The sequence below is a fragment of the Nycticebus coucang genome, chromosome 17 (assembly GCF_027406575.1).
Source record: "Nycticebus coucang isolate mNycCou1 chromosome 17, mNycCou1.pri, whole genome shotgun sequence".
NCBI lineage: Eukaryota > Metazoa > Chordata > Mammalia > Primates > Lorisidae > Nycticebus > Nycticebus coucang.
In genome coordinates, this window is record NC_069796.1 from 75,742,302 (window position 1) to 75,766,762 (window position 24,461).

The following is a 24,461-nucleotide window of genomic DNA, read 5'->3' on the forward strand; positions in this document are numbered from 1 at the left end:
GCTGGGAAGAGAGATTTTGCTCTACCAGAGCTACTCAGAGGATAGGATGTGTTCTTTGGGCTGCTAGCAAACACCAGGCTACCATATGGGAAGAGAGTCTACCTGACACTGAGACCAGAAAGCGGAGAACAAGGCTTTAAGGCAGAGAGACTGAGCCCCAAGACCTGATGACATTGTTTAAGCTCCCAGATCCAGCTGTGCCTGAAACCTGCCCTTTCCTGGCTCATATGTGCGATGTAAAACAATAAATGCCCACCTTTGCAAAAGTCAGCTTGAACTGGGCTTCTAACCCTGAATCAATAGGGTAAGCAGGCTGAAATATGAGTCTGAGAGGAGTTAGCAGCAGACATTACACTAGACATTACTATTCAGCTGGGGATGCAGAAATCCAAATTATTTGTCAGCCTCTTAGTGAACACAATTTACAGATTGATTGATCAGAAGGTAGGATAACATAATTTTAAGAGCTTTAGCAGATCTACTGTGGCTCAGTTCTCATTTTGATGAGGAAACGGGGCTTCAGAGAGCTGAAGGATATTGTCCAAAGTGTTGCCAAGAACTAGTATCCCTGCTGAGAACAGGATGCTGGGAGAACAGCCCAGGGACCAGTTGGCTTGGATGTGGGGAGAGGGGGAAGACCCTGATACTGGGCTGCAGAGAGGGAAGCAGTGGGTAAGGCACCCAGCAAGGTGCTGGGGCTGGACAGACATCATGGATCGCCACCTTCAGGGCCAGACAAAACAGTGTTCAGATTCTTGCTCTTTTACTAGTGGAGTGATACTGAAAGCCACTGTTACTGGATACTGGATACACAGACACTGAAAGCCACTGCTCATCTATGCCTTGGAGCCATTGTTTATAAGATGTGGGTTCAGGTTTTCATTTAACTACAATTCCTTGAGCTCTGTGATTACCACACCCCCAAATGGCCTCTGAACAAGAAAAACAAGGTCCTGGCACTTAGGGAGGTTATATTTCTGATACAGGAAGTCAGAAGATATGTCATTTGTTTATCACCTGCCTTTCTGTGTCTTAATGGAGGCTTCCTGGAGGCAGGGACATTCGTCTGTTTTGTCACTTTCTAGCTCATACCCAGCACATGGTAGGCCTTCGTTAAATCTACTTTGACTAAATACAAGTAAACAGTTATAGTGGCAAGTACTACAGAGCAAACAGAACACAGGACACAATAAAGAGCAACATGGATAATTAGTTTAGATTAAGTAAATGGAAATCAGAGACATTTCCTCTGGGAAGCCAGTATGTGAGCTGAGAACTGAATGCTGAGGATGCAGCCAGGCAAATAGCTGAGGGAAAAGCATAGGAGGCAGTGGGAAGAGCTCATGCAAAGGCCCTGAGGCAGAAACGAAGAATGGAAGGAAAGCTCAGGTAGCGGCAGAGGGAAGCGTGACGCAAAATGCTAGGCATAGGTGAAGTCGCTGCAGACCGTAACAAGGAGCTTGAACTTAATTCTAAGCACAATAGCAGGTGCTGGGCAGGGCAGTGACATGACCTGACTTATGTGTTCAAGTGATCGCCCTGCCCACTGTGTGGCAGATGGGTTTCAGCAGGAAAGACAACGGTGTGTGTTGCACACATCATCTAGCACACAGTAGGTGCTCAATGCACAAAGCATCGCCACCACCACAATGCCACGTCTGCACAGCATTGACACCATCCGGTCCAGGCCAAGCGTTGTACTCTCTATCGCCTGGGTCCGGGCTCTCTCTGGCTAACCTCTGTGTGCCGCGACGGTCCCAGCAAAGCCAGCAGACTAAGCCCCGGGGAAAATCCTCTCATCTCTTTCTGGTTACGGTAACAATCCAGGAGAGACATGGAGAGGCACGGGGGTGAGGGTGGGAGTGGGGCCTTCTGCTAAATGTTGAGTTGCTCCCAACATACTTTTCAGACATTCGTTTGCTTTGCCAGTCTCCTCCGTAAGAGACATGCTTTCGGATGTGTTTTGAAAAATATTCCATATGCTAATGGAATGTCACCATCTGCCAAAGAAGGCAGAGCTGTTTTTAAAGGAAAAACTATTACAGAAATGAGGTATTCACAGAGGGGCACTAAAGAGCCCAAACGTCGCTGACCTGAGTCTGACCTGGGCCGCCTCGCGTTACCAACATGAAAAGGGAGTGAGAAAATCTGAGGCCAATTAACTTTCTCTCTCTCCCTCTCTCCCCTTTCTCCTTCTCTCTCTCTCTCTCTCTCTCTTCCCCACTTCCCCTCCCTTTCTTGGAGACATGATGAAATTTCCTGAAACAAAAATTCGCAGCCCGTTCTATAAAATGCTCTCGCCTTTGGTGGAAAAAGCCCCGATGGTCCCTTTTATCTCTTCATTCCTGAGGCGCAGACCTGGCCCCCGTCTGTTTGCGCAGATGGGCTTCAGGGAACGTTCCCAAGGACAAGCCAGGCAAGGGCCGGAGCGGAGAAGCTATTCCCAGGCACCCGTTTGTTATTGCTGCCAGAGCCCTGGCCACTGGAAGGAGTGTGAAGGGGAGCAGGTGTCCCACGGGGTGATGAGTGGACGGGCATTGTTCCCCGTGGGCTCCGGGCAGCTTGGAACCAAGTGTTCACAGAAGAAGTTTTCCAAGTTCTGGGAGCGTCCACAGACTGTAAAGATGGCTGGTTATCACGCTCCTACCTTTCCAGACACTCTCCTTCTCACCTCTGTCACAGGCTTGTCCTCCTGTCCCTGTTCCTAAAAGCAGACGTTCCCCTGGACTCTTCCTTGGAGAGCCACTACTTGCCTCTCTCTTCCGGGCAGCCTGGGTCAGCTGCACTTGAACCTCTCTGGGGTACCTCCATGTTCAACCCAAGCACTTCACCCTTCCACCTCCCAAACAGATCCCCTTCCCCGATCTGGAAGACAGGACACAGGACACGCCTGCAGCAAGCTGACCCCTCCAGGGGATGCCCACCTCAAGGCCTTTGCATCCCTGACCCCTCAACTGGGAACATCTTGTCCTGGCTTCTTCATTGGTGGCTGGCTCCTTTTGTTTTTGTTTTTTTAACTATATTCAAATTAATTTGAGGGTATAGTATTTAGGTTACATTGTTCTCACTTCCAGGCAAAGTTCCATTTGTAGAAGAGCCCCTCGCCCAGGGGGTGGCTGGCTCCTTCTTTTTTTTTTATTAAATCATAGCTGTGTACATTAATGCGATCATGGGGCACCATACATTGGTTTTATATACAATTTGACATATTTTCATCACACTGGTTAACATAGCCTTCCTGGCATTTTCTTAGTTATTGTGTTAAGACATTTATATTCTACATTTAGTAAGTTTCACATGTACCCTTGTAAGATGCACGGTAGATGTGGTCCCACCAATTTCCCTTCCTCCACCCATCCTCCCCTCCCTTCCCCCACCTTCCCCTCTCTTTTCCCATATTCTTAGGTTATAATTGGGTTATAGCTTTCATATGAAATGCGTTTCATAGTAGGGCTGAGTACACTGGATACTTTTTCTTCCATTCTTGAGATACTTTACTAAGAAGAATATGTTCCAGCTCCATCCATGTAAACATGAAAGAGGTAAAGGCTCCATGTTTCTTTAAGGCTGCATAATATTCCATGGTATACATATACCACAATTTATTAATCCATTCATGGGTCGATGGGCACTTGGGCTTCTTCCATGATTTAGCAATTGTGAATTGGGCTGCAATAAACATTCTGGTACAAATATCTTTGCTATAATGTGATTTTTGGTCTTCTGGATATATACCTTTTAGAGGAATTATAGGATCAAATGGCAGGTCTATTTTTAGATCTCTAAGTATTCTCCAAATATCTTTCCAAAAGGAACGTATTAGTTTGCATTCCCACCGGCTGGCTCCTTCTTATGGTTGAGGTCTTGAATCAAATGTCCCTTGGACCACTCCAACCCACTGCCCACTGTAATCTCCTCACACACTTGTCACATCTGCATGTATCTTATTAATTCCTGTGCTTTGGGCACCATGGTAGTCTGTCTGGTCTATTTCTTCTGGAACATAAGCTTCCTGAGAGTAGGAACCTGGCATGTCTCTTGTCCACTATGGCCCCGCTTAGTGACATGCTCAACATGGTGTGACATAGGAGACAGATGCTATCGTCAGCCTCTCCAGCTCCTTCCATAGCCAAATCCCATAGTCTCCACCCCTTAGGGCTCCTCGAAACCACCCTTTCTCGCCTTCTGAATGCTGTGCCTCATTCCAGACCTCAGTATCTCCACTGAGGGATCTCCGACTGCCCAGCATAGCCCACTGGGCTTGCCACAGCTGGGCTCCTGCACATCCTGTCCAGCTCCTTGCCCTGTCATACCTGTGCACTTGTCAAAGACACACCATGCACATTTATTAATGACCAAAGAACACATGCCAGGAATACACCAACAGAAGGGAGAAGAGATGGGCACAGGGTCTCTTAGCTCAGAGGCACTGCAGTCTCCTCACAGGGACTCTGCTGGGATACCTTGCTGGCATCATCCTCCCCATGGCGCCCACAGAGCGGAGCATGGAGAGGGAGGTGCCTGGGCAGGGTCCTAAGAGGCCAGTTTTGGCTGCCCAGATGACTGGAATCGAAGCTAAACTCAGCTGCTCGCTCACAAGACAGATCTGAGCCTCAGTTTCTTCAACCACGGAATGTTAAGAATACAAACCATGCAGCTTTATTGTAATGATGAGTAGCTACAGAGCCCTTACCAGCAGCCTGGCACTCGCTAAACTAAATACTAGATGCCTTTATCCCTGCTGTACTTGGTGTGAAGCACCCACCACTTACAAACGCAGAGACATAAAATCCTCCCCTGTCAGCAGAGGCGCCGGAGGAAGATGTCGGTGCGAGCACTGGGGGCCCACGGAGCGGGCTGGGCCAGAGGCCTCCTGCGGCAGACCACCGCCTGCAGCCTCCGGCCCGGGCTCCGGAGAGTGACATCTTCCCATAATAGACCTCGAGAAGACAGCTGATTAAAGTCCTTATTTGTCCGGAAAGTTGATCCAAGAAAAGATGCTCATTCTAATCTCCTAGCCAAAAAGGAAACAAGCAGTCTATAAAATTGCAGTTTCACAGTGTTAAACTGGAATGCCTAGAAGCATACAACAAAATTTGTCAAGAGGTGTTGCCAAAGATTCAAGAAGATAAACATTACCCTTGTACCTTGGTGGGGACTTGGAACACGTGGTGTGGCGAGCAGGACCAAGCTGTCCACCTCTGGAGGCATGAAGGAGGCTATCCCGCCCTCACAGAAGTCATGAATAAACTCACAGGAAACCAGGAATCTGTGGAATTCCATAAGGCAAGAAGCAACATGCTTCTCTCTAGGAAGAATCAGCTGCTGTTGGAGTTCAGTTTCTGGAATGAGCCTGTCCCACAGTCAGGGCCTCATATTTATGAACTCAGGTCTTATCAACTCCGACCAGGAACCATGATTGAATGGGGCGATTACTGGGCTGGTGCAATTCGCTTCAGACAGGACAGTAATGAAGCAGTGGAGGATTCTTCTCTTAGATTGGGCAGCTCTACATGGTGCATCATCTTTGGGCTTTCAAGGATCTTCAGACCAGGGAAGATATACCGAACGCAGCACAGCATAAACATGGCTGGGAGGAATTGGTATATTTTACACAGTCCCACTTATTCAGGAAATGGAATCCAGGATCATGATCCCACTGAAGACCTCACCCCTCCAGTAAAGCTATAGAATCTCTATGTGCCTACATACATTTATGTGACAAGTATTTGTCATAAATTAATTTTAATTGTGTATCAAGTGAAAAAGAAAGACCGAGGTGTAAACTGCTATACATAGCTTATGAGAGACCTCTTTTCTTTAAAATTTACGTGATCATAAGAAAGGAACGATTACAGTTTGACCGTTTGTAACAGTGCTCTGTAGTCCTCTTTGAAACATCTGTTTGTTGAATGTACCTTACAATACGCAGCTACTCTTCCCTCTCCTCCAGAAGAGGATCCAGATTAAAATCTGAATCACTTCTAGATAAGATTCCAACCATGAAGAAAAATTAGCTATTTCTTTATAAAAAGGCAAAAATCTGTTTTATAATTACAGGTTTTTAGACAAATTTCTTGTATCAGGAAGAAATACAAATTTTGTTATGTTTCTCCAGCAGTTTTCTGAGTTTCAAACTAAGAACAAATTATGAGTGTACCTAATACCTGAAAATGTTTTAATTCACTCTCATTTTTAATCAGTCCCAGCCTAGTAAACGGTGTGTCATTACCAAGCTGATAGTGGTGGGCAAACTACATTTAATCAGTCTTCACATAGTGTAGTTACGTCTCTATGTGAGAGAGGAAAAATGGCTTGAACCTATGTTATCGTATTTGATTTTGAAATGAACACCTTGAATAGCACTAATTTTTATTTGTAATATTTTTCTATAACAAAACAAGTAGCACTAGGAAAAGAGGTTTTATTTTATAAACAATCATTTGTGACCTCAGACACTGGTGAATATTTTAGTAAGCTCACAGCAGATTCTTTCAGGGTCATGTATGAAGGGTGGTGCATGTTGAGATTTAAATTGGCATAAAGCTGCATACTTTGTCTAGCTCTGTTTGACTTAGTTTTTTAATATAGTGTGCCAATTTTGTGACTGTAATCATGTGAAAGTCTTGTTGAAATGAAAAATTATGTCTGCCCTACAAATTTATGTGTAAAATAAAGTGTGAATAAATCTCCTATCAACTGTCAGGCTTTTACATGTGAATGGTTTTCTCCAAGAGCATATAAAAGTCAATAAAATCCTCTTAATTTTCACATAAAAAAAAAAATCCTCCCCTGTCTACTTTGGAGACAGTACAATTCACTGAGGATAGTTTAGATCTTTTAGATCTCATTCTCTTCCCAGAAACACTCACTGGGGATGTTACAGATTGACTGCCTTTAAAGCTGAGTAAGTCATAATAATAAAATTAACAAAAATAACTTGGTATAACAGCTATTTACTGGTCTACCTCTTCTCCTCCACCCACTGAACAGCCCAGGTCCTGGTTACAAGCACAAGTTCTTAGTGGGATCAGTCCTTGGAGTGGCTATCACCTCCAAAAAGGCCAGGCTGGCTTTAGATCACCTGAGCACATGTAACTTGGTCTCAGCATCCCAAACTCCACTAACCCCTGGACCTTTCTCTGACCTGAGCATTGTTCCAGCTGTTTAAATGCCATGGTTGCAGCTACCAGACACTGTGCCCAGCACTTTAGAGTGTATCATATAATCCTCCACATAATCATAAAATACTGTCTCTACCTTCCAGTTAGGAAAGCTTGGGTCCAGGGCAATGAAAGCCCTTGCCCATGGGTCTGCTGCAAGTTGGGTGACAGAGCTCCAATCCTGAGCCAGGTCTACAGGCCCCGAAGGTCTTGCTTTTTCCTCTCTGCCATCCGCTAGACGAGTGACCCTGTGGCACGGTGTCACTGGTGTTCTAGAGCACCCCTCCTTATCCTCAGAGCTGGTAGAATTTGGTAGTACAGGTAACAACTTGCAAGAAATAGAAAAGTTGGTTGGATCCAAAGATAGTGAAGGGTGGAGGGAGCTTAGCTGTATGCACTGAAATCTCACTAGAACACCAGGTTTAAGCTGGTCCTAAGACGTGTCCCCACTACAAGTAAGCCCTTAGCCGTGTCACTTCCAGGTTCTCCCAGGCCGGCCCAGCAGTAACTTACATACTTTGAGCAATAAAATCAAACAATTACTCAAGACAGGATGAGTAGATGACCACAAAGCTAAAAGCAATGGAACAACTCCATGTACAGGATTCTGCTCCCCAGGTTGCCAGGCATGCCCTAAGAAGTTATTCACGGTCTGCATCGTAATCCTTTCACATGGCTACATCTAACCAATAAAACTTTTAAAACACCAAATCAGAATTTCAGTGCACTTGGTGTGTGGTGGCCATCATCCCATCTTTGGGCAGGTAAACACCTTTAGATGGGCGTAGACTCAGTCATCCCACAGGTGTTGCCTACAAGGACCTAGAGATCTTGGAGCACTTTAGAGACAAGTTCCAGCATCTTGGAAGACCACGCTGATCTCAGAACTCAATCCCAGCTCAAAAGCAGGCAACTGGTGTGGCCACTTACGACATAAGGTCAGACGTTGCTACCTCTTGCTCCTTCTTCCTTTGGTCTTTTCAAACACTTTCATCATGTACTGAATTAAACGACTACTATGTGCTGGTTAACTTTGCCACAAGGTATTTCATTTAATTTGGGTCTTTCCTCTGGAACCTCTCCAGTTCTTTAGACTGGGACATTGTGCTTCAACAGATCACTAATAAAAATGCTTAAAATCCCATTAGTTCAGAGATGGCAAATTGGTGCTCCAGAGATTTACTTTTTAAAAAATTAGTTGCCAGCATTTATAAATTGGCATTAATCATACCATAATCTAGATTTCCAGCCTTTCTTGAAAACATAGCTTTGGCATCAATGGGTCTGTATTCCTGCAAGGCAGTAGATTGTCCAGAGCTGAGGCATTAGCCCTCTAGGACTTGAGCTGGTAAAACCTCCACTTTTATAACAGGGAAGCAAAGATCCAAAAAGGGGTATTAAGATGCAGCTAATTAGTAACAGGATTATCAGCCAGATGGCCCAACTTTCTTTCTCCTTGTTAACTGGGAAACAAATAAGCTGGAATGGTAAAGCACCACTCCAGTCTGGTTATCTATCCAAGGAGTTCTGCAAGATCTCTCTTGAAATCTCCTTAATTAATATGGGATGCCTTCATAGCTTTGAATTTCTTGAAGTAATATCTTGCCTAGCAAGGAAGAAAGTGACCAGTATTTACTGAACACCAGCTACACGAGGGGAGGAGAGAGGGCTAAGTTTAGAGCCTGTCCGACTCCAGAGCTCCTGTTCTCCCCACTCTGCAGCAACGCATGGGTTTAATCCCTGCCGTTCACATGATTAGACCAACCAAATCACCAAGAATAGTTTATTATGTTTAGCAAAGGCAAGGGTGGAAAGACCTGTGAAAAAGGATAGTCATTAATAGGAGAAGGCAAGTAACAAACTAAAACTCCACCTTGAAGGAAGTAGCTAAATAAATCACGGTATGACCTTGTAAGCAAATACTATGCAGCCATTAATAAGAACAAGGCAGAATCACCAAAACTGACGTGGAATGATCTCCTCAATATAGATTGCAAAGCAAGTTGCAGTGAAGAATGTAACAGTACACCATTAATATTCAAGAAAGGATGGGTATCTGTAAAAAACTGCTTAACACTTTTGGGGGGGCTGGGAGGTCAAGGGTGAGGCCTCTTGCTTTTGTGGCTTATAAATTGGTTTTAACTATACGCACGTATTTTTAAAAAATTTTTTTACAAAAATAGGTAGAGACAATATTATAGAAAGATTCTCATTTCATCCAAAAAGTAAAGTCCGCAAGACAAATTTGGTTGATTAATGGGGAATATCTAGGTATCCAGAAAAAGCTCAGCTACTACCCATTGTGAAGATACTGTTCCCTGCATTAGTACTCAACCTGTGATATGTGTATGTGCAAATACCGAGAATGAAATGATTCCATTCCAGGTGCTCCGATGCTATGTTGAAGAGGGCTGCAAAACGGCACCTTGTCAGACATCCACCCGCCCTTCTTAGAAGAGGGGTGGGATCCACTCACGCCAGGAAGCCACGTGGGACTCTGTAAGAGGCCCTTTTCATATTTTTACAGTAACTTGTGAAGCAATGAAGCATGTGTGGGAAGCTGATTTGCTGGAGAAGAGTTCTCAATTCACCCCCACCTCTGAGGTTAAAGTTAGCTCTCAGCAAAAGCTCTAAGACAGGGATTTATAGCATCATTTTACAAAGTTCTCACAGGCCAAAAACAGTTTGCCTTCAATGTTTTACTGAAGATTTAAAAAAATCTATAAACTTTAATTGCATGTCACTGAATTCCTAACAGCACGTAACAGTTTTTTTGAAAAATTTCTTAACAGAACATCAGAGTATTGCAACACTTTATTAAGAGTATTGGCTTTGAATTAGTAGCTGAAGTAACAACTGCATGAAGCCAGATTAGGTGTACTGCATAATACTCATACTTGATTTATTGACATTACTTAGCAATTTATTGGACAAAGGTTAAACTTTTTGTTTTTTATTAAGCACATTCCACAGTACAAAGCTGTCATGAATAATATCTGTACAATTTAACAGTTTCAATAGCTGTTCAGACACAAATTTATTTCAAACAGATAATTGGCAAACATAATTAAAGTTAGAATTTGACTATCCCAGTGCTTTAAAACATTAATATAGCAGTAATTTACAATTGCTTAATTATGGTTAGCAAAATAAAGTCCAGAGTACAGCTGGGAATTACTATTATAATCCCAGAAAGTCAGAATTCCTTGGGTGCCAAAGTCCCCTGCTATAATTTAGTAGGCACAATTCAAAGGTTGTGTGCATATTCAAAGGCCATGATCTCCCAAGGAACGAGAGGAACTTCTATACTAAACATGCAAAAACAACAAAAAAAATCCATTCATTCAGAAGAATTACCTCCTCCCCACCCCCCGGGCCTCCCTAACCAGTCTGATACGGACACTGTAAGATGAAGAGTGGTCAGAGTTAAATCACTTTCACAACCACTGTCAAGCTTACAACATCCACTTTATGAAGGAGGGGTTATTTTTTAACTTTGAGATTCAATTTTTCAAAAACAGAAATTAATTTAGTAACATGGGAGGAAAGGATGCATTTTTTTTTTTTAAAGAAAAACTGAAAAGCAAAGCCAACTCAACAAACAAATCACATACACACACATTGATCCCCACACCATTCTCAACGCAAAGACAAATCAGAGCCCGGGGACTTTCCCTTTAGTAGTAGAGTGTGCTTCCACGGGAAGAGGTTTAATTTACAAGAGGTTGTTTATTGGTCCTTTAAAATGATTTGACATTCTTTGATCTTTGGAAACAATGGCAAGGGGCAAATCAAAACCTAATAGTGAACAAGGGAAAAGGAGTGCCAACCAGATGCCAACACCCTCTCTACGCACAGGCAGTCAGTGCACCAGTGCCATCCACACACTGGGGCTGTGGGGAACTAGGGAGTTTGAGGACTTGCCAGGACCACAGCAGTGGATGACACCAGGGGTGACTGGTGTCCCGGGCTTGAGGCTTTGCACTGCTTAGGAGTGTCTTCCCCTCAACACGGGCCTCTGATGCAGCCTGACCTGCTCTGCAGGCTCTGACACATAAGCCACCCTGCTAACACCCTGGCGTGGCCAAGATGCATATATTCTAAAGCCAGGAAACCCAGTCAATAGCGCCTTCTTGTTCTTCACTTCTCAGGGCTACAAATGCACAGAATAATGATTTTTGACAGTGAAGCCAAATGAATACTATGGGAGGTGACCACTAGCCTCAGGAGTACTTATGAAGAAAAGAACAACAAAAATGTTTAAGGTACTTCTCTCTATTGTACACACTGCACAACAAATAAAACATTTGTGTTAAAACTTTAGAAATTACATTTTAATACAAGATTCCCATTAAAAACAAACACCACACACACACAATGACAATGACAAAATAAAAACACCGTATGAATACTGCAGGAAGGGTTCTATAGGTCATCCACATCAACCCTGGTATCAGGTTCTTGAGCCCAGCCCATGGCTAAGTGTGAACACACTCTGCATTAGCGTCTCAGGCACAGGGGACCCTGACTCCAGCAACCTTGAGGTTAAACTGTTATGTACATTATATCTACATGCGGATACAGTATTTTAAATTAGGAGGCAAGCACACATATAAAGGTGTTACTCTACCAAATATCAGGAGATGGCTGGGGGACAGAGAACAGTTAATAAATGAAAAAAGCTATATTATCTGGTGGGAGATAATATAACTGGCTTGTAGTTCTTTAAATTAAAAGAAATCGGTAGAGAAAGAACATATAATCCAAAAAATATTACTAAAATAATCCAGAGAAATTTTTCCATTGTCCAACATATTCCTAATACAAGTCAAAATTAATAATGACTTGGACGGTCAAAAGGAGAATGCTAACTTCTGAAAAGGAAAGCCCTGGACATTCTGGGTAGGTGTTTGGCATCCAAAATTTCACTGAAGAATGCTGTTTCTTAATATCAGACCAAAGTGCAAAGCAATATAAATTAGAGGCCAAGTCTTCTCTTGCCAGTTGATTTACTTCCGTAAAACAGACTGTATATTCCTTTTATATTAACGATTTACATTTGAAGCGTTAGATTTTTTTTTCACTGATGAGGGGAGAAAAACGGGCTTCTGTTCTACTTGAAGTCGGTGAAGCTAAGGTATCCTTCTCAAATTAGACTTGGAAACGGAGGTGAGAAATGTCGGTACTTGAAGAGTTAGGCTGCTTTGCATCTACCCAGCGTCTAGAACCAATTCCAGCTTCATAACTCAGCTGTGAATGAACTCCCTTAGGCATTTGGTAGCCATGTAGCCAGTAGTTCAAGACAAGAAAACCCTGAAAAAACAAACAAAAAACCCCCAAAGAGGTATATATAGATATTCTGGTTAGACAAAGACACACATGCCACACCCTATCCATCCCCTTTCACACATATGCATGTGTACTGCTGACGGATAAAATAGAAGCTGCCAGTTGTTTTGAGTGTACTATACACCAGGCCTCCTATTTAGTTAAAACTCACAACCCTATGAAGTAGAATCTATTATGACAGCCACTTCACAAATAAGAGAACTAAGGCTCATTAAGGTTAAGTGTTTAGTTCAAAGACTTAGGCATTAAGTGACGGAGATGCCTGACTTTATAAGTTATCATCTTTCAGCACTGCTACTTAAAGTATACACATAACAAAACATGCTTAACATGAGATTTTATATTTAGCACAATCTTTTGTGTCATTTGGAACCTATAAAGGGCTAGTCTCATACCCTTATGAGAAGAGCCTTCATCTATTACTGTGAAAAAATTATGCAAAAACTATCCCTTCCAAATAGAATGCTAGTAGTCAGAAATTACTTCTTTTTAAATAAATAATTTGTAAAAGGACCACACAATGTAGGGGGAAAGACCACTGAATATTCTGTATTATTTTTAACATGGCCTTGAGTCAGAAACACATTTCAATCACAATTTCTATATTCATCTGTGTCTGTAAACATGGACACAGACCCCATACCTAAAACAGAATATTCATGAGACACTACTTACCATTATTATGTATAAGACAGGCTGAAATTTTCTATTCTAAATCAAAACAAAGTCAAAACCCACTTGAGGCTCTGCGCCTGTAGCTCAGTGAGTAGGATGCCGGCTATATACACCGAGGCGGTGGGTTCGAGCCCGGCCTGGGGCCAGCTAAACAACAAAGACAACTGCAACCAAAAAAAAAGCCGGGTGTTGTGGCAGGTGCCTGTAGTCTCAGTTACTTGGGAGGCTAAGGCAAGAGAATCACTTTAGCCCAAGGATTTGAGGTTGCTGTGAACTGTGATGCCACAGCACTCTACCAAGGGCACACAGTGAGACTCTGCCTCAAAAAAAAAACAACCCACTTGAAACCCACTCAGTAATTATGTTACAATTACTGATGGGTCATAATCTTTCCCAAACACTGTACTAAATCATTGGCCAAGAAAGTCTAATGTCACCTTAGGTCTAAAATTCTATGGCTAAGAAGAAAAAAAAGACCTTTATACTTTTGTATACAATATTGTATACTTGTATATACAAGTATATACAAGTAAATTTTATATACAATATTGTATACTTGTATACTTTTTAAAAGAAAATTTTCCCAAAAGGTGGCCAATTTTCATAAAGATAAAGAATTCTAATAAGTCTTCTCAATGAATTCAATAAAGATTAAATTTCATTTACTAGTGTTTTCCCATTGGGAATATTTAGGAGTGCCTGAATTGTTTGAAAATATTAACACCCAGAGATGAGAAGTGGGCGCTCTCAAATGCCCCTGGTAGGAGTATAAACTGATTTAACTCTTCTGGGGCTCTATGTATCAAAGTCTTTAAATGTAATACCTTTTTACCCAGACACTCCAGATATTTCCAAAATCCTATCCAAAGGTAATAAAGGGTTGGGCAAACATTAAGCTAAAACAATGGTCATAGCACTGTTTTTTATAATGACTAAAAGTTGGGGGTTGGAGGGAGGGACATAAATATCGACCAACAGGACACATCCAAACAACTGAATGGTGATTAGGATGATAATTTAGACAAATGCTGACAATCCTGACATGCAAACAAGTCCACAACAAAGAGGGGGGAAAGGCATTTAAAAATATGTATGGTTATAAACCATTATTTCAGAAAGCCTGAAGGGATATATACAAGAAGTTAACATCGGTGAACCACGAGTAGGAGTTTATTTTCTTCGTTTGGCTTACTCATTTTTTCTAATTTCTTCATAATGATTTTACATTGTTTTGAAGTAAGAAAAGAGAATACATTTTCAGCTACTACATATACATATAGCTCTTTGGAGTTAGTAACTTTAAAAAAATGACTTGGCAAATAAATCTATTGCCACATTTCTTGACACAGAGACACTCTTACCTATGTTTTAGGGGTAACTATTTTACTGCAAGGTTAAATCATCATTAGGATAGTGTTTCTTATTATGCATAAATCTCACAGTATGACATGGTAATAATTTTTTTCCTTTTACAATAAATGAAAAGGATTTGGAAAAGAGCAATTACATCTATAAAGTTCACTGCCAAAGTTGTCAAAAGTAATTCATTTTGAAAAGACAAACACATTTGGGGTTTCACTGCTTATGCTGGAATACAGGGAACCCCTACCTTAAAAAACAGGTAAGATTTTTCCACTGACTTATAACTGCAGATTTATAACAAGGCAGTTCTTCTTGGATTCCCAAAAAGGGGGTGGGAAGATGGCTAGAATAAGGACCACGAGTTTCCTTTCTACCACTGCCCCTGAGAAATGGCCGTGGCAACAACCGCTGCTTCTCTCAACAACGGAATCTTGTCTCAGGGCTCTTTTAGGTAATACGGGGTATACAGAAGTTAGTGATTCAGCTCTTGATTCATCTACTAAAAATGCCACTGAAAACATAATATGGATGTCTAGAATTTTACTATGTGCTTTTCTATACAGAGTGCAAGGACAGACACGGACGAGAGAGGCATGCCTTAATTGTTCCTTGATACATCTATTCCCCAAGTTCATTCACTTCAAAAACCCAATTACAGTTACAGTTGTTTGTGTTCTATTTTATGCGCTTCTCGTATGTGAAAAATAAAAGCAGGGGCAGGATGCAGCTAAAGCAATGCACAGAGGAAAGTGTATGGCTTTAAAAGTTCCCATTAAGAAAAGAGAGGTTAAGAATGGAATAAATTTAACAAAAGATGTATTAGATTTCTATATGAAAATTTGCAAAACATTGCTTAATAGAAGCTAAAGAAGACCAAAATGAGAGAAATATACTATGTTTACAGATTGGAAGACTCATACTTTGTTAAGATAAAATTCTCTCCAAAATGATCTTTAGATTCAATGCAGTCCTAATCATAATCCCAAAAACTATCTTCCTAGCACTTGACAATCTAATTAAAAAATGAGTATGAAAACCTAAAGAACCTAGAATCGTCAAAACAATTTTTTTTTATTTTTTTTGGAGACAGAGTTTCACAGGGTTGCCCTGGGTAGAGTGCTGTGGCATCATAGCTCACAACAGCCTCAAACTCTTGGGCGCAAGCAATCTTTCTTGCCTCAGCTTCCTGAGTACCTGGGACTATAGGCACCCGCCACAACACCCAGCTAGTTTCTCTATTTTTAGTAGGGATGGGGGTCTCACTCTTGCTCAGACTTGTCAAAACAATTGCTCAGGCTCGTCAAAATAATAACAGTGTGGTATCTGTAAAAAAAAAAAAAAAAAGCCGCATAAATCATGAAATAAAACAGAGCTGTAAGTGATCGATTAATTTCTTGACTAAAGCACTAAAACAAGTCGGTGGGAAAAAGTCTTTTAATCAAATAGTGCTGGAAAAAGTAAATGGCTATATAAAAAAGAACAATGGCATTATTACCTTACACCATACATAAAAATTAACTCGAATCAAAGACCTAAATGTAAAAGCTAAAAATACAAAACTTCTAAAACTACAACTAGTCAAGTAGAACAGTTATGAGCCACATGTGGCTATTTAAATTTGAGCTTAAATAAAATACAATTAAAAATTCAGTTCCAAAATGGCACTGGCCATGTTTCAAGAGCTAAGCAGCCACATGTGCCTGGCGACTACTACAGTGGACAGACAGTGCACAGTGTAGCTCTAGAAAATACAAACTAATTTAGATAGAAAACAGGCTGGTGTTTGCCAAAGCTGGGGTGAGAGCAGGCTCTGATTCAAAGGGACACAGAGAACTTTTGTAGTGATAGAAATGTTCTTATCTTGATTAACAAAGGTGAAGGGAGCAGGGCAGAGGGAGATAAATATGGATTATCTAAATAGCCAGCCTCATACCTGTCTATGTCAGTTAACATCACTTAGTATTGTGTTGTATCTATGTTTGCTGGAGGCAACTGCATGAGTACACTGTAGTTTCACACACATTTATTGCCTTATGAGCAAATTCTTGTGTAGTCCGGGACAAAGAACACAAATACATTACGTTGGCCCTGGGTGCACTTAGCCAGCATAAAAGAAGTATTTACAATATTCTGGGCACTGTACCAGACACTGGAGCTCCATGATAAAGAAGCTCCTCAACCTTCTAAGGGAGACAGGCCCACAAACCATTTTAATACAAATAACAAACTAAGCCAGAAGAGTAAAGGGGTAGGTCTAGGGAGTCCACATAGTTCTAATAGCAAAAGCCAGGGAAGGGGAGTGGTGGAGGTTTGCATTATTGAAGTGTGATTAAAGAAATCAAATACAGGGCGGCACCTGTGGTTCTAAGGAGTAGGGCGCTGACCCCATATACCGGAGGTGGCGGGTTCAAACCCGGCCCTGGCCAAAAACTACAAAAAAAATAAAAAAATAAGATACAATTCACTCTGGTTGAAGCAATGGATTTCTGAGAGGGAGTAATGGTAGGTTGGGGTGGGGAGTGAGGGGCAACTAGCAAGGAAAGAAGGTAATAGGTAGATCGTGACAATAGGAACCAATGAAGCAGAAGGATGGAGTCAGAGCTAAGATAGCTCTGGTTGGTAGGAGGTTGAAGAGCAGACTAGAGAGGGAAAGGTGTAGGAAGTAGAGACCCAGCTTTCACATGGTCTAATTCCTCCTTCCCTATATTTTCCTTAGGCATTGGGGGCTGGGGAGGGGAGGTGGCTTGTAGCAATCACTCAAGAGATCCTTGACTTCAACTTCTGTCCTATAATATCTATTTTAAGAGTACATTCAATAAATATAATAATTCTGCCATGTGAATTCTTCAACTGACTTAGGAAGAATCTATCCAGAGACAAAGCAGGAGGGGACAAGGTTATGATCACAAGAGACAAGCTGAACACACTTGAGACAACCAACAACAAATAGGTAAGTGGCTTACAGGTCACGCCTGCTTGCTTCCCTGACCCATGGCAGACACTGCCAACCCCAAACAGTCCCTTGGGGCCCACACAGAGTCCCAGAGTCCTTGTAAAGGCAGCAATCCCACAACTCACTACTGACCAAACTGAGTCGGCATGAAGAAGACACTTCTTTGCCATTCCTGATGAAGACTCTTGGTTTGCCACTAATAGAGCAGAGTTAAGACCAGAGGTCAGCGAACTTTTTCTTAAAGGGCCATGTGGTAAATATTGTAGCTGTTACAGGCTTGAGTCTCTGTCTCAACTATCAACTCTGACATAAAAGTACAAACAGCCATAGACAATATGTAAATGAATGAGCATGGCTGTGTTCCAACAAAACTTTATTTGTAGACACTGGAATTTAAATTTCATACTATTTTTACATATCATGAAAAAAGCTATTCTTTTAATTTTTAAAAGTATTTTAAAATGTCAAAACTATTCTTAGCCTGTGGATAGAGGAAAAAACAAAAATCAGGCAGTGGGTCAACTTTGGACCCTGGCTATAGTTTGTTGATCCCTGGGTAGGATAAACTTACTGGATCTGAGCATCTTGATAAAGGTGTATCTAAAAGATGGCAATTTGGTGAGCAAGTACCAGGTGTTCTCAATCATCCCAGCAAAAAATCCCCAGTTCTGTACATGGACTTCCTTTACACTTTTAATTTTCAACAAACAGGAAAATATATAATGATAAAGTCATTAGTAATTAATACTCTTAAATAAATATGAATTTATTAATAACAATAATCTTTCTATACATATATTCACAGCAATATGAATAGGTACAGGTGTATTTATTCAATCTACAAAGTTAAGTGTGCATAAAATTCACTGGTCTACAGCAAAATGCTCAAAGTTGTCAATACTATTCCATATACTCATCAGTTCCTAGGATACAGCCAAGTAAGGTTGTTCATCTTCCAGACTGAACTTGGTTACCAAAACATTCCATCATTAATTGTTACAATGGCTCTAAGTCTTCCTGTAACCACAGCAAAGGGCTTTGTTTCTCAGGGTATCTACTGTCTTTCATGGATGAAGAATAGGTTTTAGAGGCTCTCCAAACAGCCCTCTTTGATTTATCCTTGAGGAAACAGTGGTGGTGATGAACAGTACAGAGATTTTGTTGAAGGTGATTTAAAAAAGAAAATGAAATATAGAACTGAAGGACAAGAAAGAAAAAGAACAATGAGATTCTTATACCTCAAAACAAAATTCGAGGAACTTCATTATGTTAAATTGATATGACCCGGAAAACTATTTAGGAAAATAGTTTTTAAAAACAGGAACCATATTCATCATCTGGCCGTATGAAAACCCATATTCTATGCAGAATTCCAATTAGAGACCTTGATTCACATCACTAAGGAACTCGAATCACAGAATTTCCTCCAAAGGAAAGTAAATTCAATCAGCAAAATTATAAGTAGAGGCGGACTCACCTGAAATGGGTGAAAGTGCAGACTGTTATCTAGAGATGTAAGTGTATGTTCTGGAGGGAGAACGGGTCTCATTCTGGGCACTGGGAGGTACATTTAAGAAATCCCAAATCAAAATAGTGTCATCATGAGAACTGCTGATAATCTGAAACTCATCAAACTGTAGCCGAAACACACGTCCGGAATGTTCCTATGAAATATTAATATAACAGCTTAATGAATAAAATGAGATCTTTAAAAAGAAAAAAAAAATCAAAAAAAAAATAATGAGATCTTTATAATCACTCATATCTCACAATGAGGCATTTAGCACAAGCTAAAAAACAGCTGCTTATGCAGGCTTCCTACATAATTTTCCAGAATTTATTGAGCTTTGTCTTCCACTCTAAGAACAAAAAGCTTTTCCTTCTAGTCCACTTTTTTTTTTTTTATTAAACTTTGTAACCTAGATCCTGGCCCATTTATATGTCAAAGAAGACCAACTCACAAAGGACTTTAAAAGGTAAACAAACAATATTTAATACCTAGTCTTGATATACTATAAAAATACACCATAAAACCTAGAACTGGAAAGATAGGTTTTTTTGTAACATAACCAAGAATACCTATCTTAAACCACAGCTGACATCAAAATTCATGGTGAAACATTAGAAGTATTCCCATGACAATCAAGACGAAAACAAGAGCCCTAATTATAGTCCTGTATGTTCTAGTCAATGCAAGAAATAAGGAAATGTGTAGAAATAAAAAGTACACTACTGCAAATAAGAAAAATCTACCAACATTTTTTTTTCGTTATCATACTGTTAAATTTATTCATTTGTAGCCCTCGGTAGAGTGCTGTGGCATCACATAGCTCACGGCAACCTCACACTCTTAGACTCCAGTGATTCTCTTGCCTCAGCCTCCCAGGTAGCTGGAACTACAGGCACCCGCCACAACGCCCAGCTATTTTTTGGTTGTAGTTGTCATTGTTTGGCAGGCCAGAGCTGGGTTTGAACCCACTAGCTCCAGTGTATGTGGCTGGCGCCCTAGACACTGAGCTACAGGCACAGAGCCATGTTAAAAGAATTTTTAATGTATGAAACTAAATTCTATCAGTGACATTATACATATATGTATACACAGGTTACTTACTTAATTCAAAATCATGGCTAAATTCACTTTAAATATAAGGTTCCCTGTAGCTGGGCCAGCTTGAACAGCTTAACTACCAGTTTACCAGTCTCCCACCAGACTGGAGGCTGAGAGCAAGGACTGTCTACTTCACTTTGTCTTGAACAGTACACAAAGCAACTTACTTGCAATGAGTAATGAATAGTATTTCTATTCAACAGTCTGCATTTGTCCATCAATTATTCTAATCTTTAGTCTGACTTAAAATCCTCAAATTTAAACAAAATTATACCAAGGCTTTAGTTTATGCCAAGTCATTTTCAAAACTGAACCTCTGAGGCATTTTATTATAAAAAGTTGGCACTCACATACATAACTAATATGAACTTAAAATTCATTATAAGTTTACTTCATTTTTTAGCTTGACCTTCTAGTAAATCTTTAGCTTCATTGATTTTGGCTGCTATATAAGGAGATCCTCCTTTGTCTGGGTGATTTAAGAGCATAATTCGCGATGAGCATCTCTTATTTTCCCTTTATTGGCAGTAGGGCTTACACCTAGTATTAATGCTGCTTCCCGTTTTGTCATTTTGGGTTCAAACCCACCTCTGTAATAGCCACCACTAAAGGCAGATTTTGGCAGACTCTGAAAAACTTGTTTTACTTGAGGCTCCATATGCCTCATGGCTTGCAAAACATAACGACCTGCAAATCCTGCAGCAGCAATGGTTAGTCCAACTGCTACCACTGTACTGGCCATGGCTCTGGCTCAGCTGCCTCGCCTCTACTGGGAGCGCGGATCATTCCAGCCAAAAGGCCGCGGCCACGAACTGCGCGCCTTTCCCGGGGAGCGACGCCTATCAACATTTTTAAATGACTATCTCTTCAAGAATATAATAGAACCAACTAGACTATCAGAAATAATGAGCTTGATAAAGTTGCTAAAACAAGATTAACATAGAAAAATAAGGCCAGGTGCAGCCGGAGGCAGAGTAAGACACCATCTCTAAAAAATAACAAAACAAAACGCTGGGCATTGTGGCGGATGCCTGTAGTCCTAGCTACTGGGGAGGCTGAGGCAAGGGGATGGCTTGAACCCAAGGTCTGAGGATGCTGTGAGCTATGACACCATAGTACTCTACTGAGGGCAACAAAGCGAGACTCTGTCTCAAAAAAGAAAAAGAAAAAGAAAGTATTCCTATATGCCATAGCAATAATCCATAGAACATAGATTGAGGGGAAATTCTACCTTAATAGTACAAAAATGTTTTTATGTTATAAAAATATAGCACAACCACAGATAACCATAGTAAGAAATCCCACTTCAAACCTATAGGAGGAAAATACTGCACGCTGTATGAGGAAACCAGTCCACTTACAAATGAGGAAGCCTGCATTCCTATCTTAAGGTGCAGGGCCACTCCCTTAGGAAAGAGCTCACAGTAATATAAATGTCAAATATTCTGATTTTGGCTACGCAAAATTAACCCTTTCCAATTCAATTTTTCTGCCACCCACATACTCCCCTGCTCTTATTTATTGTGGGCGGGAAAAATGTTGGTGGGTTACTTGTAATTACTTTACAGTTTTAAAAGAGAAAAACATAAATATCAACTCACCTGATGATTTTATTATCTATTTCTGGTTACATAAAGTTATTAAAGTGTTTTTTTGTTTATTTTTGTGTATAAACACAAAAAATGTGTAGGCTCTTTTCTTTTTCAGAATTAAACCTACACACATTATGTTGGATGAGGTCTGACATAGGATCGGAAAGGGTTAACAGTGAATTTCTCTGAAGGCATGTCACGAGATACAAGCTGTCTTGCGATACAGCTAGACAGGGCTATCTGCAGACTGTCATCCTCCAGCACAGGGAACTAATTCCCAATTTAAGAGATCACATACCACCAATGTGCGCAGACACAATGTGCTTGCTGGGGCTCGAGGGTCTAGAGCAGCTTGCAAGTCCCAAACTTTAATTTTCCTAGAAAGGAAAATAAAATTGTGATTAGTAAAAAGTTAACATTTTATATATTGTCAAACATTTCCCTGACAAAAAGGAGTGCACACGAACCACCTATTATAAATGCTAATGGGGAACATACTTTTGTTTTTATAAGTTATTTGAACCAATTCTATTTGATTTTGAAAAGAAATAAGAACCTACACATTCTCAGAACTGCTGAAATTTTTAAAAAATATTATTTTAAAAGTGATAAGAAAACAATTTCAGGTTGTCTAAATTCAAATCCTAACTTGATAATCTATGTCACCAAATTCATTAATCAGGGGCCTCTCTAGAGCCAAGTAGGTGCTGCTGACAGCTCTGTGTGAAATTCCAAGGATACTTTTCTCCAAATTAAGCCAATGCTGAAAGTTAGTAATAGAAGTATAAACAGACCAACTAATCTATTTATGAAGTATATATAAGGCCATCTTGAAAAATTTACATTTGCTCATTTCAAAAGTTGTGAGGTATTTTAAAAAGGATTTGTTCAATTTACCAATAGAAGAAAAGAAATTTATTTTTGAATTCTCTCTCTCTCTACCGCTCTCTGTACATTTAGGGCTAAGGCAAAGAACTGAATCCCCTTACTGCCTAAGATATTCTCAAATGGTTAAAACAGTAAGTTTAGGAACCACAGAGGCTCTGCTTCTATGTGACATGGGGCCCACCTTTCTGGGCCTGAAGGTTCTCACCTGATCAACTCGTATAATAATACCTAACATCCACAGTTACACAGACAGTACCTACACAGGACCTGGCACATACAGAACTGCCCAATATACAACACTTCGTGATATAGCTATAGAAAGTGCATCTAACAATCTGAAACACATACCCATCATAGGCCCCACTGACAATCCTCTTGTTATCAAACCGGATGCATCGGACCAATTCTTCATGTCCCTCCAGGACCCTTAAACAGGCACCACATTCGATATCCCAGAGCCTTGAATGAAAAACAGACCTCTATGAAACAGCTTCCCACATGATTCACACTATCCTCAAGTTCATATCCATCCCATACATATGAGGTTTTTCACTATCCGTTAAGTTCTTTATTTCTATCTTTCCAGGCCACACTACACATACAAAGCTACGTGTGTACATTTATACCATTAGTGTGTTTTTAAGCACTAACTTAGGAGGAAGACTTACTTTTCATTATATTCAGTTCCCAGGCATTCTCCTCAGATCTGAATTGATGAAACCATATAGCAAAATTTCTGGGGAGAGAGGGATTGCCGGTGGCAAAGGAGAAAGAACATGTCTGGACTAGGAAAGATGGGGAGACCCTTCATACAGCCAAGGCGTTATTTAAGCTTCTGCCCCTGGCACCTCTAGCCCGGAGTCCATGATGCCAACTATGGTTAGGAACTGGTAGACCAGCTTGATGACCTCCCTCTATTAAGAGACTTAGGGACAACTCTTCTTTGATATATACTGTATACTAGGGTTAACTGGTTCACAAAGTGAAAGAGAGAGATTCATTAGGTGTATTCAGTGTTTTAGAAGTATAAACCCATTGACCACATCAAGTCTTTTTCTCCATGACTTACATAACGATTCTGGAAGTAGACTTTTTTTTTTCTTTTTTCTATTATGATTGATTTTTTCTCCATTACTTGCAAAAAGAAGTCATAGCTAACTAGCATATACAAAAACAGATTTTATTGAGACTTCTTTTTGCTTCTTTATTTTTTCTATTGAGACTTTTTCTTAGGCTCTCCACCAGTAAGTCCTAGCATACATCCAATTAACATTTTATCACAGCTGCTCTCAGCAAATCTCAGTGTCAGTGATGACAGTTTCTCTAACCTGTGCTCAGAGCCATTCAGCACTGCCACTATGACTCCAAAGTGGTTCCCTTCTATAAACTACAGAGTATGACACATTATTATTTTATAAAACCTAAAGATTCCAATAAGGAAGTTAAGAACTGTGCCCTGATGAAACATTAAGCAATACAGAAAGCATGACGGACAAAGCAGAGCTAAGATTTAAGCTCTAAACTTTTATGGTATCTTAAAACCTAAAGTGATAAAGAAAAGTTAACAGCAGTTACAGCTATTCTGGTATTGCTTTCTTCCTTTCATTTTTAATAATCTTTATTTTGCCCAAACATTAGGCAACTTGGTTATAAATACCAAAATTATAGTGACTTTATATAAAGCCACTAGCATATATTGGGATACATGGGTATATACTAGTGCAGATGACTTGGGATAATTAAATAGACATTTAAAGGATATTCTTAATAAGACATAAAGTATCTGTTAGTCCTATTTACTCGAAAGCAATGAGACTGAGAGTTGAGAAAAGGGTGGTAAAACAAACAACCTAGCAGGAATAGATGATTTT

General features: G+C 40.5%; 1 protein-coding gene and 2 pseudogenes across 7 annotated transcripts in view; 1 reads left to right on the top strand and 2 right to left on the bottom strand.

Moving 5' to 3' along the window:
* Positions 1-4,739: 4,739 nt before the first annotated feature.
* LOC128568776 (protein NipSnap homolog 2-like) lies at positions 4,740-6,785 on the top strand (annotated as a pseudogene). The gene has a single exon (XR_008375226.1). The product of XR_008375226.1 is annotated as a protein NipSnap homolog 2-like (transcript).
* Positions 6,786-9,959: 3,174 nt separating this feature from the next.
* Positions 9,960-24,461, bottom strand: part of FBXW11 (F-box and WD repeat domain containing 11) — a 142,223-nt gene continuing 127,721 nt past the window's right edge. For 5 of the 6 annotated variants that reach the window (XM_053567356.1, XM_053567353.1, XM_053567355.1 and 2 more), the window contains 4 exons: positions 22,939-23,049; positions 22,001-22,079; positions 18,980-19,166; positions 9,960-12,476 (listed from right to left, as the gene is read on the bottom strand). In XM_053567356.1, coding sequence (XP_053423331.1) covers positions 19,005-19,166; positions 22,001-22,079; positions 22,939-23,049 — 352 coding nt within the window. In that variant the 3' untranslated portion in view covers positions 9,960-12,476; positions 18,980-19,004. Of the gene's footprint in view, positions 12,477-18,263; positions 18,700-18,979; positions 19,167-22,000; positions 22,080-22,938; positions 23,050-24,461 lie in introns of those variants that run through there. The other variant, XM_053567354.1, reaches the window with a different exon arrangement.
* LOC128569234 (mitochondrial import inner membrane translocase subunit TIM14-like) lies at positions 19,622-20,852 on the bottom strand (annotated as a pseudogene).